Consider the following 17,146-nt stretch of genomic DNA (forward strand, 5'->3'; position numbering starts at 1 on the left):
ATAGTTCATAGTCCATCTTGGGAGTGAGTAAGGGAGGTTGGCTACATTCCTAACATACAGTGGGACTATGGAGAATGAATGTAGCCATTCACTTCAAAGAACTGCTCTATGCATGTTTGTTGCCCAAAAAGAAGCTCCTGCTTCTCTTTTGGCAACAAACCTATCATGATTTTAAAATGCAAATTGTGCCGCAATTGCGGCACAATTCCGTTGCGCATCAACCACAGCAGAATCTCACCGCGTTTGAGGTGCCATTAAAGTAGAACTATAGGCAAAAATGTTTTTATTCATTTTGGATAGAGCAATGGAGGGTTATAACCCTTGTCAGATTTTTTTTCGCCATCTGTGTCCCATTGCAGAGATTTCTCTTCACTTCCTCTCCCATAGCTAAGCAGGAAGTGAAAGGAAATCCCTGCAAATGAAGGAAATTCCTTGGGGACCCCCAGGTCACTAGAACTAGTGTCCTCATTGGAAGATTTCCCCCTATTACTTTTCTGGCAACAATTTGGGGATTTTCCTTTACTTCCACATTCAATGATAATGGTAAACAGCACAATTTGAGAGGGTGAATCTCCTTAACAGGGGCACAGATAGTAAAACTCACAGGTGTTCTAATCTATCTCTGCTCTATCCAAAACAAAAAAAAAGTTTTGTCTTTGTTATACTTTAAGAATAATGTCATCCAAATGCACATACATCATGCGTTTTGGTGTGATTTGGAATCGCTTATTGTAAACGGGGCCTTATAGTGGCCATACATGGAATAATTTTGTAAATGATTGTATTGCTGTATTACTGTCAAAAACATTGTTTGATGCATCACACACTTAAGACTATATGACTTATCTACTTTACTACAATTGGATTTTCCATCCAGGCCGATCAATTAATGACACTATCAATATTAGAGCAGACAGAATCTGGGGCAGCTGTGCATCGCAACCAATCAGCTTCTATCCTCAGCTTCTTCAGATAAGCTTTGAAATTGAAAGCTAGACGCTGAATAGTTGCCATGTACAGTTGCTCCAAACTCTGGCTGCTCTAGTTTTGAAAAAAATTCCGCCCATATGTGTCTATTCAATAACACATAGGGGATTGATTTACTAAAACCGGAGAGTGCAAAATCTGGTACAGCTCTGCATAGAAGCTAATCAGCTTCCAGTTTTTTTTTAATTGAACAAGCTGAAGTTAGAAGCTGGTTGGTTACCATGAACAGCTGCACCAGATTTTCCACTCTCCAGTTTTAGTAAATCAACTCTATAGACTTAATCATATTGTCTGATTCTTGATTCTGTGATAAATTCCTCCATCAGATCTTTACGTGTATGGCCACCATTAGACAGTTGTCACTGGAACAGGTGTTACCATTAGAAGATCTTCCCATTGGCTCTTGTTCTGATGACATTTAAAATGTTGGATCTCCATCACTTTTGGTCCTGGTGATAATGGTAACCAGTACGAATAGAGAGGTTGAATCTCTCCCCCTTTCACTATACTATCCAAAAACCAAAAAAGGTTTGTGCTATAGATACAGGATAAGCCCCATATAGAGGTCAGGAAGTAAGAAGTATTTTTTTCTGAAATGAACACTTTAATCACAAAAGCCTTCTCTATTCTATAGGCCCAACTATCACATATCCATTTTAATAAGTTCTTATTGATCTCTTACAAACATAGAGAGAATTTTCTGCTTGCTATGTGTTATCATTATAAATTTGAACATTAACATCAATACCCTACTGTAGATATTAAAACAAAAGTTTCAATGGAACAAGCAGGGTCAACAGCAAAGTCAATCTGAGATGGTTTAAGAAGAAAGTTGAAAACACAAGCTAGTAAATGATAAAATTAACTATTGGGCTCCAGTGTCTGATATATTTTAATGGAGTTGTTACCAATCACAATGTGAGCATGCTTCTGCACGCCTTACGCTGGCCATACATGGTTTGAAATTTGGATGCTTCAGCAGGGACCGGGCAAATTTTGATTCATGTACGTGTACCCTGGTTCTACAGAAGTCGATCTATTGATTGCCTTCCGTACGACCACCCTGTCGGGTTTTTCTGAATGATCAGTGCTGCTGGTTATAGCTGGCAACACTGATCATTGTGGTCTGACAGCAGAGAAGGCTGTCAGAGCACAATAGCACAGTGAGAGTGATTGGCACATTTTTCTAGTTCAATTCACCGGTTGAAAAAAAAATGTATAATGTATGGGCTGCCTTAGGGTATAAATAGGTTACAGACAGGCAAGTGAAAGCAGGCGATCGGAGGAACAAGGGGAGGCTCCAGAACCAACAGAGAAGGCAGAATTAGAGCAGAACTTCACCCAAAAGGGACCTGTGAGAAAGGGAGGGGGGCGATTATCTAGTTTTGACCAACCTGGTTTTGATCTGAGAGGAAGTTCTCTCTCCCCCCTCTCCTTCCCCCACAGCCTTCTGAGACACACCACAGGTCCCAGAAGACTTGCAGGTCCATTCACAAACCGCAGTGTGGCTCGCGCATGCACAGTGAGGAATCAGATTCCTGCCGGTTTCCCTTAGTTAAGATACTGGCGCTTGGACCCAAAACTGAATGAAGAATCAGCTTAAGACAGCGCTGGATCCCTGGACAGGTAAGTATCCTTATCATAAAAGTTATCAGCTACAGTATTTGTAGCTGCTGACTTAATTTTTTTGGGGGGAGACTGGAACTCCTCTTTAAGCTGGCCATACACTAGTAGAATATATTAGTTTGAAATTCTTTTTTTCATGATTGTTTGTTAGATTTTGTAATCGTTATTGGGATTGAATTGACCGCAGTGATGAGCAGAATTAAAATTTGTTCTCAAACGTGTATGTGGTTTTTCTTTGGTAAAGTCCATTCTTTCCAAAATCGAATATTACAAGCAAACAAGCAAAGTAGTATGGATTGACATGTCTTCAAAACGTATTGAGAATTTTGTACAAATTTTTGTATATATGTTTGTACAAATGTTCATTTGGAAAATCTACCAGTGCATGGCCAGTGTTAGACTCAGATAACCTAGCATAAATATATGCTGCCAAGGATTGCTAGACCAACAAGTGAGCTATTGCCAACTGCCTGATGGACAACTAGCTTATGGACAACTGGAAGACACCTGACTGAAATGTTGAAGATGTTCCTAGTAGTATTGCCTTATTCTTTAAGCAGGAAGTTCTGGTCCATTCAAGACTAGTGTTCTGAACCCTGTAACTCTTACCTGAGCAAAGCGTGCAAGCCCTGCGTTGTCAACATTAATGTGGTAGTTTAAGGGTCTTTTAGGAAGATGGATAGACACATTCATATCTAAAATGACGGCATTTGGCATATCTATCTGGTACTGAGCCAAAGCTTGGAACATAACGATGGTGGCCTATAAGACAATGAAGAAAAAAAAAAAAGTTTAGAAAACAACATATGCTTGATTCACAGTGATTGACACACAGTACTGATGCCACCAGAAAGTGTTGGAGTTTTGTTGGAAAATAAGGCCTGGCATCCAGATATAGAAAGGGTAATGAGTTTCTGGGCTACTGTATATGCAGGCACCACCAGATAGCTGCACTTTTTAAATGATAGATGCCTTATTTTTTTTTTGTGTAGCGTACCTGGTCCCAAAACTGTTGTACACCCCATCAATGTAATTGCACCATGCTTAAAAATACAATGCTGAAGAAGTGGTAGATAGGATACATTAAAGTGCATCTATTTTTATGAGTAGGGAATGGTTAAAACCTCATTTTGTTTCCCTTTCTAGGACACAAACAGTAAAAAGAAAGAGGCCAAAGTTCTGTCATAAGCTAGTATGCTATAAAGGAGGCCCTTTACTCTCTGTGTGGAAGCAGTGGTCCCTATGCAGAGATCTGGCACTACCAAGCTAGAAATTTCAGCAGGAAGAATGAGTTTTGTTGTTTGCAGTGCTCTAGTTCTACCTCAGCAGAGTGAGTGTTGGACCTCTGAAAAGAGAACACTGTTTCCACTCAGAGAAGTGTTCTCCTCTACAGTGGGCTGGCAGGGGAAAGGGAACTCTACAGACTGTGGCTGCTTTCTAAAGAAAATTAACTGTAAGACTTTGCACATTTTGGTTGAAAGTGAGGCCCAGAACGGAAAAAGACAGAAAGAAAAAGTAGTGCAGGGCTGGACTTGACAGTGTGTTAAGGGGAGACAATGCATGGGTTAATATTGAAGAGCTAGAGGGGAGGGGATAGTGAGTAAAGTCCAAGGGGGAGTGGTAACATATAAGAAGGAGGAGGGACTGGGCTGGGGAACAGAAACTTGTGAAGAAGGAAAGGAGGAGGCACTTATTTCTCTGCTCCTCCAACATGGGACAATCGGGTGAATTAACATCAGCAGCGGCAAACAGAGGATCAGGGGTGAAGGCACAGAAGGGTCACTGAAAGAACAGGTGAGCGGATCATGGCTGGGAGGTGAGGGTTGCCGCCCAGGCGGAGGTCGTGGCCTCAGGCACTCAATTTACCAGGGCCCTCATGCAGGGCAGTGTGCCAGGCGTGGGGCCCTCTGGGGGGGGTACAATCATCTATCCCAGCAAGGAAGAAGCCGGCAGCTGACTGAGCAGGGCCCGGGTGGATGACACGCCGCCAGCCCAGCTCGGTGGGCGGGGCCACGGGCCGTTATGGCGCTGCTTTCCCCCCTGAGAATCGTGAGAATAGAGGAGTCCTCCGGGGGGTACAATCCGGTCCCCCAGATGGTGTGAAGCCTGTAGTTGGCCTGAAGCAGGGCCCGGGTGGATTATACGCCACTGGCCAGCTCAGTGGGCGGGGCTACGGGCCGTTATGGCGCCGCTTCCCGCCGGAGAATCGTGGGAATAGAGGAGTCCTCTGGGGGGTACAATCCGGTCCCCCAGATGGTGTGAAGCCTGCAGTTGGCCTGGAGCAGGGCCCAGGTGGACTACACGCTGCCAGCCAGCTCAGTGGGTGGGGCCACATGTCGTTATGGCACCGCTTTCCCACCCAAGAAACGCAGGACTGGTGGAGTCCTCGGGGGGGGTACAATCCGGCCCCCCAAGCTGAAGAGATACCTGCAGTTGGCCTGAGCAGGTCCCGGGTGGACTACACGCCGGCAGCCCAGCTCGGCGGTTGGGGCTATGGGCCGTTATGGCACCGCTTCCACGCCCACGAATCGCGGAACTATGCAAGAAGACTCGGTGAGGGAGACTTACGAGCATAGCCATCGGGCTGCTCATACTATATAAAAAAAAACAGAGAAGATGGAGCCCTGTGGGTGGGCGCGGCCTATACGGGTGGCGCAATATGGTTTCGGGGGTGAGAGAGGCCCTGCAACGGAGGGATTTCATGGCCCCAGGACCTCTTTGCCTGGGGGGCTGAGGACATCACCGGTCCTGGCCTACGACGACAGGTCGGAAAGTTAGCTGTCGGTGTGCGAGGAGGAGGAGCTTCAGGGATGCAAGCCAGCGATTTAGGCTAGCGAGGCGGCTGTTGAGGTTCCAGTCAGCCCGGTAAGTCAAAATAATGTTTATTGTTTTGTTGTAAGCTGTGGGGCGGGATTTTGTTGGGGGGTTGGAAAGGTGAAATGTCGGCGGCGGTTACTCCGCCGGGAACAGAGGGGTGTACAATGGCCCACAAGTGGCGGGCGGAGGGGTTGTCAGGTAATGGTTAGGATGGAGATGGTAAGGATTGCAGACAAAAAAAAAAACAGAACATGGGAGAGATACGGATGCTTTGAGGGTTCCCTGGGGAACACAATTAAAAGGGGAGGTCCGGGATACGATTTGGAAAGGGATGGAGGTTACGGATGGTGTTCGCCATTATGCTATTGTCATTGGGAGGAAGAACCCGACAGTGGTTCGACCTGGTACTGTTATATGCAGGTCATTGGTAGGATCACAGCTTGAAAGGGGGATCTGTTCGGCTACAGGATGACGAGCGGTTTAGACTGTGCAGGACGGTACGGCTGTCTCTTTATGGGGATCAAAAGAGATAGCGGCCTCTGGATGCGGCTTCTGTAGTAGTAGAGGCCTCCGATGCAGTTCCTTCGGGGGGTGGGGGGTATACCCTCTCTGTACTGTCAGCCATGAAAAAAGGGGGTGGTTTGTCAGTGCAAAGAGAGCCTGTCAGTTCGGGGGGTTTTCGATGTTACACTCGAGTGTTAAGGGGGTGGGGGACCCATCCATCTATTGTGGCTTCATGTGGGGACAACGGACAGGTGAGCTTAGTCACAAATGGGATGACTTTGGGAAGGAGGGGAAAGGGTTGCAGCCTTCCCTAAGTAGCTTCCCAGATAAGGAAATAGGGAGACTGCTTGCCTCAAGGGTTTGTTATGGTCGGCAGCGGGGGTGGCGCATGAGAAGGAACCGAACAAGTTTTGATCCCCACCTGTCTGTTCAAAAAAGGGATTTTGTCATAACCCGATGCAGGGCAATGTGTCCGATACTTCAGGTATGCAGCTATACGGTGGGTTAGGTGTGACGGAAGAGGGGCACCTATGGCAAACTAGGACATAGAATCCGTGTTCCAACGGCTTACGGTTCATTCAGAGAGCTTCGGCTGCTGGATAGATGCTGGCAGGAGGAGTTTTTATTTAGTACGATACCTGCCCATGGGTTGCTCAATTTAGTGGGCTAGGGTTGGATGTTTAGTTCCTTACTGGAGTGGGGGGGGTTAGTGACATGTCAGTCCCTGATTCAATCACATATGACTTGGACGTTTTCTATGTGTTAGAATTATACTTTATACGTTGGAGCACACTGCAGGTAAGTTCATAATGCCATTGGCTGACAAACACAAGGGGGCCCGATGAGGGTATTATAATATTTTGTTTTGGCATTGTGATGGTTTCAGGGGTTATGGAGGGTCGTCTGTCGGCGACCAAGTGGAGGCACTGTAGAAAGGAGTTTAAGAGGCCTAGGGACGGATAAGTCAATTTCGCCTGCTGGTTTTATTTCCGATGAGTGGGTTTGGGCTGACGGCTGCCATCTGCTACAGTGAGGGTTCCAGGCCCCGGTCAAATTTCAACGGTTGAATGCAGTACATAGGGCGTGTTGGAAGGTTTGGTACGAGTTCTTGGCCGCATACAACGAACGATCGGGTAGATGCCGGCTCGGTGAGTAAAGTCGATGGACAAAATGGCGGCGGGGTCAACAGATGTGGGGGGGTTCTCTTTCAGGGGCAATGGAGTCTGAAACTTTGGCCCCAATTTTGTTTGTTTGTTGGGTGGAAGTGGGGTGTTCATTCGTAAAAGGGTACTATGGGAATTTTTCCGGTGGTTTTAGCTATGGAGCTGGAGTAAGAGTCAAGCAGAAACCTGACATGGAGATGAATTGTGATTATGTGGGTGTGGTTTACGTGGTCAACCACATGTCTGCGTTGGCACAACGGGTCACATGGCGGCTACGCAGTTTTGTTGCGTTGAGTGCAGTTGAACATTTTCTATATGCTATTCATCTTAAGGGCATCGGCAACACGGGGGCTTACTCCTTTCATCGATTTTCAGTGGGGACAGGTTCAGAGAGTTAGCCAGCCAAAGAGGGGGAGGAGTTCCATACTCGGGCTGGATAGGAGAGATGGCATTGGAGTCACCACGGGAGGTACCCGGGCAGTCAGTCAGTGAGTCCACATGGGCGGCTTGCAAGAAGGTATGAAAGAAAGTGTGGGTTGTTCAGTGAAAGAGTTTGAGGTCAAAACATGGCTGTGGGGGGGATAAGGTTGTTGGTGGTATGGTGGTTCCAGGAACTTGGAAAACGGTGGTCGTGTCTGCAGTTCAGCGTAAACTCGGGGGTTTTGGTATTTGTTTAAATTGCTGTACAGGGTGGATAAAAAAAAAAAAAAAAAAAAAGTTTGGGTTGGACAGTTTAAAAAAAACAAAAAAACAAAACAAAAGAAAAATGGTCAAAGGATTAGAAGGGTGGAGGTGCTGATGTTTCTGTTACCTGACTTCAAGTTAATTAAAAAAAAAAAAAAAAAAAAAAAAAAAAAAAGCACTGGGAAAGAGGTAAGGGTGTTTCTAAGGTTTAGAACAGATGGCATGGGGGGCGGTTCATGTGGCAAACGGTTGGGAAGTATGGCAAGATTCAGTCATGTGGGTGTTCTGAAAATGCTGCTGGAAGCAAGGTTGGATGGTGCAGAATACGCTTCACACTCCTTCCGCATCGGGGCGGCTGTGGAAGCTGCTGGATGTGGGTTGGATGAGGCGGCAGTGAGGAGCTTACGCACTTACGTATGCCTTCATATGGTGGTGGTATAAATTATATATATATATATATATATATATATATATATATATATATATATATATATATATATATATATATATATATATATATATATATATATATATATATAAATATAATATTATATTATATTATATTATATTATATTATATAAAACAAAACACACATCAATGGGAGTGGGGACAGTCAGTACAAGCCGTGTTGTTTGTAGAGTGGGGTACGTTGGTTTACTTTAAAGTTGGGGCTGCCTTTGTTGGCGGTTTTCATCCACATGGAGGACTTACATGCCTTGTCTGGATTTCTTTGTCATTTGTATGTTTGGTGGGGGGCCAGGAGAGCAGATGCGAGACCTGTTGGCAGACAGTTGGTTATCTACAGGAGAGAGGCATGTGTTCACTTGCTAGGGGTATAAGGGCTGTGGTGGAGCAAAGTGATATCGGAAGTGGAACGTTAGGCATGGGGGGGAAAGACCGTCAGTCATTTGGGTTCTGCAAGCAGGCGGTAATGCTTTAGGGTATGGATGATCAGGGAGCCGATATGGGTCATCAAGTCATATATTTTACAACTAGAGGGTTGCATAACCTCAGGTGGTGGAGAGGTTTGTGCCTCAGAATGGGGCATGGTGATCAGGCAAGGAGAGGTGGAAACTAATGGGGGCTTGTAATTGAGTGCGATGAAATGCACCTCTCGGTAGTGGGGATTGTTTTCTGGGCGCTGGGGCTACAAGGGGATCCAGGGGGCCCTGTGGGTGTGGGGAGCCCTTTAGGATAAGGTGTCATCCTTGCGGGCTGTGCCGGTATTTTGTTGGTCTTTTACGGTGGCAGTAAACTTATGTGATGGAAAGGGGTGGGGAGCTCATCGGTAGTATGTGCCCCTCTGGTGTATTCCAGCGAAAGGTTAGCTGGAATACTGTAATGGTTGCACTGCAGGAAGGGGGTTGTCTCAGAGCTGATTATCCGCTGGAGGCCTATCATGTGGAAAAAGGTCCCGCAGTGTATTGGTGGAATGTGTGTTGAGTTCGGGGGTGCCGTCAAAGACCAACAGACTGGAATTAAACAAGTTGTTACGGATGTGATATTTTGGTATATATATTTTATATTGAAGTTATTTATGGTGTGAATAATAAATTAGGCTGCTATGGCCATTTATACTCCAAAATTAAGGTGTGGTCTCATCATTTTAGAAGGATAAGAAATGGGGGTGTTGGAGTACAAGTGATATAGCGGTAAGAAGCAGGTTGGGTACCTCTGAACTACACTGGTCAAGTGAGGCCCAGAACAGAAAAGGCAGAAAGAAAAAGTAGTGCAGGGCCAGGCATGACAGTGTGTTAAGGGGAGACAATGCATGGGTTAAGATTGAAGAGCTAGAGGGGAGGGGACAGTGATTAAAGTCCAAGGGGGAGTGGTAACATAAGGGGGAGGAGGGACTTGGCTGGGGAACAGAAACTTGTGAAGAAGGAAAGGAGGAGGCAGTTTTTCCCACCGCCCTCCCTATATGTTTTCTGTGTTTGTTGGTTTATGTGTTTCTTACTTTCAGGAACATGGCAGATGGTCATCATGGCAGCTGTGGATTGGCGGTGTTTTGTTGGTCTTTGACGGTGGCAGTAAACATATGTGATGGAAAGGGGTGGGGGCTCATCGGTAGTATGTGCCCCTCCGGTGTATTCCAGCGAAAGGTTAGCTGGAATACTGTAATGGTTGCACTGTAGGAAGGGGGTTGTCTCTGAGTTGATTATCCACTGGAGGCCTATCATGTGGAAAAAGGTCCCGCAGTGTATTGGTGGAATATGTGTTGGAGTTCGGGGGTGCCGTCAAAGACCAACAGACTGGAGTTAAACAAGTTGTTACGGATGTGATATTTTGGTATATATATATTTTATATTGGAGTTATTTATGGTGTGAATAATATAATTAGGCTGCTATGGCCATTTATACTCCAACATTAAGGTGTGGTCTCGTCATTTTAGAAGGATAAGAAATGAGGGTGTTGGAGTACAAGTGGTATAGCGGTAAGAAGCAGGTTGGGTACCTCTGAACTACACTGGTCATGCACCTGGAATGCTTTTACTTGATTTAGGCTGAAAGAGGAGTTGGGCTCAAATTATTTTCTAAGAGCAGAAGATCCATTCATGCTGCTTACTTGTGTAGATTCATACACTGCTCCAAAGTATCTTTGTTCGGTCAACCAGCGTACAATATCTCCTGTGCCTTCATATTCTTTCAATTGCAATAGAGCAAGCAGAGCATAAGCTGTGCCCTCCAAAGAAATGAATCGAGCTCCTGGTTCATTCCAATGTGTCTTGTCTTTCGAGGGGAAAACACAGCAGAGTAAATAGTTAGCGCAGAACAATAGCAGACATTTAGCACAGTCACGTTTTAAGAAATGAATAACATTTCACACCTAAGGCCTCATGCACACTGCAGCTGTCGAAAGCCTGTTTTACAGACGTTTGACATTGTTATTTCTGCCCCCAAATGCCCCTGTATGTAAGCCTAGGTGTCCATTCACACATAGGACTTTACGGACATTTAGATACATTTAGGACCAGAAATCTGAACGCACCAAAATCACGTTCAGGAGAGGAGCTTTTGGGCAGAAAAAAACACCTAAACAAAAACATCTTACACACATCTAAACGCACCTAAATGCAAGGTATGTTTCGCGCTTCAGTGTTCATTCATTTCAATGGCCATAAAAAATTACTATTCTGGCCAACGAAATGACTGAAAGCCCAAATGCTTGACATGCCTGAACGAGTCTAAACGCATTTGAAAAATGAGGCTTTAGGCACAAAAGAAAAGAATAGTGTGCAGGAGTGCTGAAGCGACAACCAGCTGGAACTGGAGACATCACAGATCATATGCATATACTGTGTATTCACCAGCACACTGTCAAATCGCATTCAAAATCGTTACTGAAGAGCGATCACTTCACAGAAGACATAGTGCAACGTTTGGGAGCAACGCAGGACCCATTTGTCTGGTAAGCCTGATGAAGGGGTCCTGCGCAGCTCCGAAACTTTGCACTGTCTTTTCTTACTTAGACTGACACAAAACAATCATCTGGCTTTCGACTTCACTCCAACATTCCTGATCTTTTTATTTCATAATGATTCATAAAATTCTAAAGCCTCACTGCCAGAATAACTTAGAAGGTGGTCTGTAGTAGTCCCCATGTTACCCTCACACCAGGTTTACATAAAATGGCTTGCCAAATAAAAACCCAGTCTCTTGATCAGTGGTTTTCAACTTACAAGGTATGGGGGCCTCAACCACAGCCCTTGACATTATCAAAGGTCTAAGTATGTTCAGTATATGTAATGGTAGAGAAGACTGTCAGAGACTGCAGACATTCTAGATGGTCACAGATGGCTGACATGCCACAGATTAGGTTGGATATTGCAGAAGACAATGAATGACCTAAGACGTGTTGCAAGAAGCTAGTAGAGGTCACTTTTTACCCCTTTACAAATCATTGCATAGAGGAGGCCTATATTGGGTACCTTTTTTGGAGGAATCACTCACAATGTGTATAATGCACCAATGCCCTTTATAAGTCTTGAGAAACACACAGATAAACCTGTCTTTGGCACTAATATACACCAAGTAACACAGTCTTATGCCCTGTACACGGTCGGACTTTCCGACGGAATATGTGCGATCGGAGCTTGTTGTCGGAAATTCCAACTGTGTGGGCTCCATCGGACTTTTTCCATCAGAATTTCCGACACACAAAGTTTGAGAGCAGGCTATAAAATTTTCCGACAACAAAATCCGTTTGAGTAAATTCCGACTGTGTGTGGACAATTCCGACGCACAAAGTGCCACGCATGCTCAGAATAAATTAAGAGACAAAAGCTATTGGCTACTGCCCCGTTTATAGTCCCGACGTACGTGTTTTACGTCACCGCGTTCAGAACGATCTGATTTTCCGACAAATTTGTGCGACTGTGTATGCAAAACAAGTTTGAGCCAACATCCGTTGGAAAAATACGATGGATTTTGTTGTTGGAATGTCCGATCAATGTCCGACCGTGTGTACAGGGCATTAAGTATTTAACCAAAAATATTATTAGAGGACAGATTCAGTTAGCAGGGGTAGTGTCCCTTCATGGAATGAGAAGGAGCCTGCCCTAAGCTATTCCTTTTCAACTGGAACCTCTCCCTGGTTAAGTACTGTCTCTTATAAGTGGGTTGCTGTCCCTGACTGTTCACTCACCAGAAGTGTGTGAAAATTACATGGGGTCCCTGTTTTAAAAGGTTCCCTCAACCAAGACGGCTGCTGAAGTCACTCTAGAGTTGTGTCCAATCAGACTGCTTTTCTTTCTAAAAGGCATTGTGTGGAATCTCTAAGGGACCATTCCCTTATAAGGCACCCCTACCAATGCAACTATGGCACTATTCCACCTACAGGGGCAAAAGCAAACTGCACCTGCCTACAAATGTTCCCACCTTCACAGCAGACTGTTGGGGTCCAAGGGCTGCACAATATATACCAAAGGGCCACATGTTTGGCACCAGGGTTCAAAATTATTTTTAATCCCCATATGCTGCTCAGAAAATCTCCCTCCCCAAGTGCACTCACAATTTCCTCCGTTTTACCAAAACTGGGAGCTGTAACTTCAGAGCTTACATTCAACGCCATTTGCTAGTGAAATCTAGTCCAGTATGGCATACAATGACTTCAGTTCACCATTCGCTGTAGGCAACAATGCAAAAGCCAATGTACATAGTACATACAGTGGGGACGGAAAGTATTCAGACCCACTTAAATTTTTTTTTCACTCTTTGTTATATTGCAGCCATTTGCGAAAATTAGTTCATTTTTTTTCTCATTAATGTACACACTGTGTACAGCTGTGTTTGATTATTCTGATTGGACTTGATTAGGAAAGCCACACACCTGTCTATATAAGACCTTACAGCTCACAGTGCATGTCAGAGCAAATGAGAATCATGAGGTCAAAGGAACTGCCTGAAGAGCTCAGAGACAGAATTGTGGCAAGGCACAGATCTGGCCAAGGTCACAAAAAAATTTCTGCTGCACTTAAGGTTCCTAAGAGCACGGTGGCCTCCATAATCCTTGAATGGAAGACATTTGGGACGACCAGAACCCTTCCTAGAGCTGTCTGCCCGGCCAAATTGAGCTACCAGGGGAGAAGAGCCTTGGTGAGAGAGGTAAAGAAGAACCCAAAGATCACTGTGGCTGAGCTCCAGAGATGCAGTCGGGAGATGGGAGAAAGTTGTAATAATAATAAAAATAATAATAGAAAGTCAACTATCTCTGCAGCCCTCCACCAGTCGGGGCTTTATGGCAGAGTGGCCCGACGGAAGCCTCTCCTAAGTGCAACACACACGAGCCCACATAGAATTTGCTAAAAAACACCTGAAGGACTTCAAGATGGTGAGAAATAAGATTCTCTGGTCTGATGGGACCAAGATAGAACTTTTTGGCCTTAATTCTAAGCGGTATGTGTGAAGAAGACCAGGCACTGCTCATCACCTGTCCAATACAGTCCCAACAATGAAGCATGGTGGTGGCAGCATCATGCTGTGGGGGTGTTTTTCAGCTGCAGGGACAGGACGACTGGTTGCAATTGAGGGAAAGATGAATGCAGCCAAGTACAGGGATATCCTTGAGGAAAACCTTCTCCAGAGTGCTCAGGACCTCAGACTGGGCCGAAGGTTTACCTTCCAACAAGACAATGACCCTAAGCGCACAGCTAAAATAAAGAAGAAGTGGCTTCACAACAACTCAGTGACTGTTCTTGAATGGCCCAGCCAGAGCCCTGACTTAAACCCAATTGAGCATCTCTGGAGAGACCTAAAAATGGCCGTCCACCAATGATTACCATCCAACCTGACAGAACTGGAGAGGATCTGCAAGGAGGAATGGCAGAGGATCCCCAAATCCAGGTGTGAAAAACTTGTTGCATCTTTCCCCAAAAGACTCATGGCTGTATTAGATCAAAAGGGTGCTTCTACAAAATACTGAGCAAAGGGTCTGAATACTTAGGACCATGTGTCACACTTTTAATGACAATTACTCAGTCATGTAATATGTAATACTGTACTCAAATTAATTTTTTGTCCTTTTTTTCATACAAATAGAGCTTTCTTTTGGTGGTATTTGATCACCTCTGGGTTTTTATTTTTTGTGCTATAAATGAAAAAAGACCGAAAATGTTGAAAAAAAAAAAAACATTTTCCTTAGTTTATGTGATAAAATTTTGCAAATTATGAATTTTTCTTCAGAAATTTTGGCCACAATTTATAATGCTACATATCTTTGGTAAAAATAACCCAAATTAGTGGATATTATTTGGTCTGTGTGAAAGTTAGAGAGTCTACAAGCTGTGATGCAAATCATAAAAAATTAAATCACACCTGATGTACCGACTGCCTATCTCATTTATTGCGACCCGAACAAGCCAGGAAAGTACAAATACCCCCCAAATGACCCTTTTTTGAAAGTAGACAATCCAAGGTATTTAATAACATGCATGGTGAGGTTTTTGATGTTGTCATTTTTTTCCCACAATTCTTTGCAAAATGAAGATTTTTTTTTTTTTCCACAAAATTGTCATTGTAATAGGTTATTTCTCTCACATGGTATGTGTATACCACAAATGATGCCCCAAAATACATTCTGCTACTCCTCCTGAGTATGGCAATATCTAATGTATGAGACTTTTACACAGCTTGGCCACATACAGAGGGCCAATATTGAAATAGCACCATCACGCATTCTAGGAGCATAAATTACACATCTCATTTCTCAACCACCTATTACACTTTTGAAGGCCCTGGAGCACCAGGACAATGGAAACGCCCACAAAGTGACCCCATTTTGGAAAGCAAACGCCCCAACGTATAATCTATGAGGCATAATGAGTCTTTTGAACGGTTAATTTTTTTCCAGAAGTTTTTGGAAAATGTGGAAAAAAAATGAAAACGCATTTTTTTTTTTTTTAACGCAAAGTTGTGCATTTATAAGATATTTCCAACACAAAGCATGTACATAGCAAAAATGACACCCCAAAATACTTTCTGCTACTCCTCCTGAGTATGGTGATACCACATGTGTGAGACTTTTACACAGCCTGGCCACATACGGAGGCCCAACATGGAAGGAACACCATCAGGTGATCTAGGGACACATAGCATGCACATACCAAGAATTACACCGCAAAATACATTATGCTGAGCAAAGGGTAAACAAAATATTACCTGTGTTTGTAGTAGCACAGTTGTACACAGGAGGATAGCACGGGTCCAGGCAGCAGGCAGGGACTTGGTCAGCAAAAATGAATGCAATTTTCCAGGCAACAGGCGGGAATACTGTCCATAGTCAGTACAGGCAGCAGGTAGGGATACTGTCCATATACAGTCCAGGGTCAGTGCAGGCACAGATTGTCAGCAGTGCCAATATATTGGTCCTGGTAGTAGGCAGGTCTATGTGGTGTGGTCAGTTCATGAGACAGGCAGAGGCATGATGGCATAGGTCCTACAGGCAGCAGGCAGAAGTAGGGCCTCGTTCAGGACAGAATAGGGACAGGGGTAGAGGCTTCTCCCACCCAAATCTCTTTGAAGCCGAGTCTTTAGACCCTAATCTAGGAATGAGAAAACAAATGAAATTGTTTTCTTCATCCAGAAAAACAATTCTGGAGCCCCTCACATATGTGAGACCCCTGTGTTCTGAATCCCACTAGTCCACTGGCAGGGTATAAGATCAGTCCAAGAGGCATGGTCAAACAGTCCAGGGTCAGTTCCAGATCAGGCAGAGGTATAAACAGAATCGGTAGGCAGAAGCATGGTCGAATAACAAGCCAGGGTCAGTTACAGAGCAAGCAGAGGCATAAGAGGTGTGAAGGTAAATGGCAGGAAGTGAGGGTAATGTTGCCCATACTTCACTAATAATTTAGTGGAGTATGGTAACGGCAGAAACCGTCAACTATGCAGAGAACTGGTTGGGAAGGACATTAGGGACAATGATAAGTGGCGTCTCTTCTAACTCCTTGTTTGGAGCACACCCAGCATTTTTTCTGACGTTTTTGGCCTGTTGGTTTGGGAGGGATTTTAGTGGGAAAGTGGCGTTCAGAGAGTCTGCTAATCACATCGGGTCTAATGTTTTCTGGTGGGCCGTTCGGGTATATAAGGGCAGTGGTGATTTCCTCCTGGTAGCCAAGGAAGGGTTTGGGTCTTTCAATGGAGTTGCAATAGATTATAGGTGTTGTATATGGCCAAATTAAACAAATAAATTGAAACTTTTTTATACCACTGGTATGTTCTTCTAGTGGAAAGGTAGGGTTCGAGCATCTGGTTGTTAAAGTCGACACCCCCCCATGAACATGTTGTATTCGTGGATACATGTTGGCTTTTGGATTGGGCCATTCCTCCTGGTGATCTCAATGAATGTATTGTTGTGGATCGAAGAAAGCATGTAGACATCCCTTCTGTCCCTCCACTTCACAGCCAGAATTTCCTCATTCCGTAAGCTCACCGCCTCCCCTCTTAACAAGGCTTTGAGGAAAGCCCTTCCGGTTGGTCCTTACAGTGCCGCATGCTGGAGTGTTCTTTCTGTGAAGGTTTCGGAACAGGGGCAAACTAGAATAAAAATTGTTCACATACAAATGGTAGCCTTTCTCCAGGAGTGGGTTTATGAGTTCCCAAACGACTTTCCCGCTTGATCCAATGTATTCTGGGCAATTAGGTGGATGTAGCTGGGTGTCCTTCCCTTCGTATACCATGAAGGCATAGGTATACCCTGTAGCTCGATTGCACAATTTGTACATCTTCACCCCATAGCTGGCCCTTTTGGTGGGAATAAATTGTTTTAAGCCCAGCCTGCTAGAAAATTTGATAAGGGACTCATCCACACATGTGTTGGTCTGGGGTAAACAACTGGGGGGAAGATTTCAGAATATTTTATTAGCGGC

The 17,146-nt window shown here is 44.6% G+C and overlaps 1 protein-coding gene across 4 annotated transcripts in view; it reads right to left on the reverse strand.

The window, feature by feature from the left end:
• LOC141133431 (venom factor-like) overlaps nucleotides 1-17,146 on the reverse strand; it is a 681,995-nt gene that overhangs the window by 253,437 nt on the left and 411,412 nt on the right. For all 4 annotated transcript variants that reach the window (XM_073622818.1, XM_073622817.1, XM_073622816.1 and 1 more), the window contains 2 exons: nucleotides 10,348-10,511; nucleotides 3,223-3,375 (listed from right to left, as the gene is read on the reverse strand). In XM_073622818.1, the coding sequence (XP_073478919.1) occupies nucleotides 3,223-3,375; nucleotides 10,348-10,511 (317 nt within the window). The remainder of the gene's footprint in view (nucleotides 1-3,222; nucleotides 3,376-10,347; nucleotides 10,512-17,146) is intronic.

Source organism: Aquarana catesbeiana, linkage group LG03, assembly GCF_042186555.1.
Source record: "Aquarana catesbeiana isolate 2022-GZ linkage group LG03, ASM4218655v1, whole genome shotgun sequence".
NCBI lineage: Eukaryota > Metazoa > Chordata > Amphibia > Anura > Ranidae > Aquarana > Aquarana catesbeiana.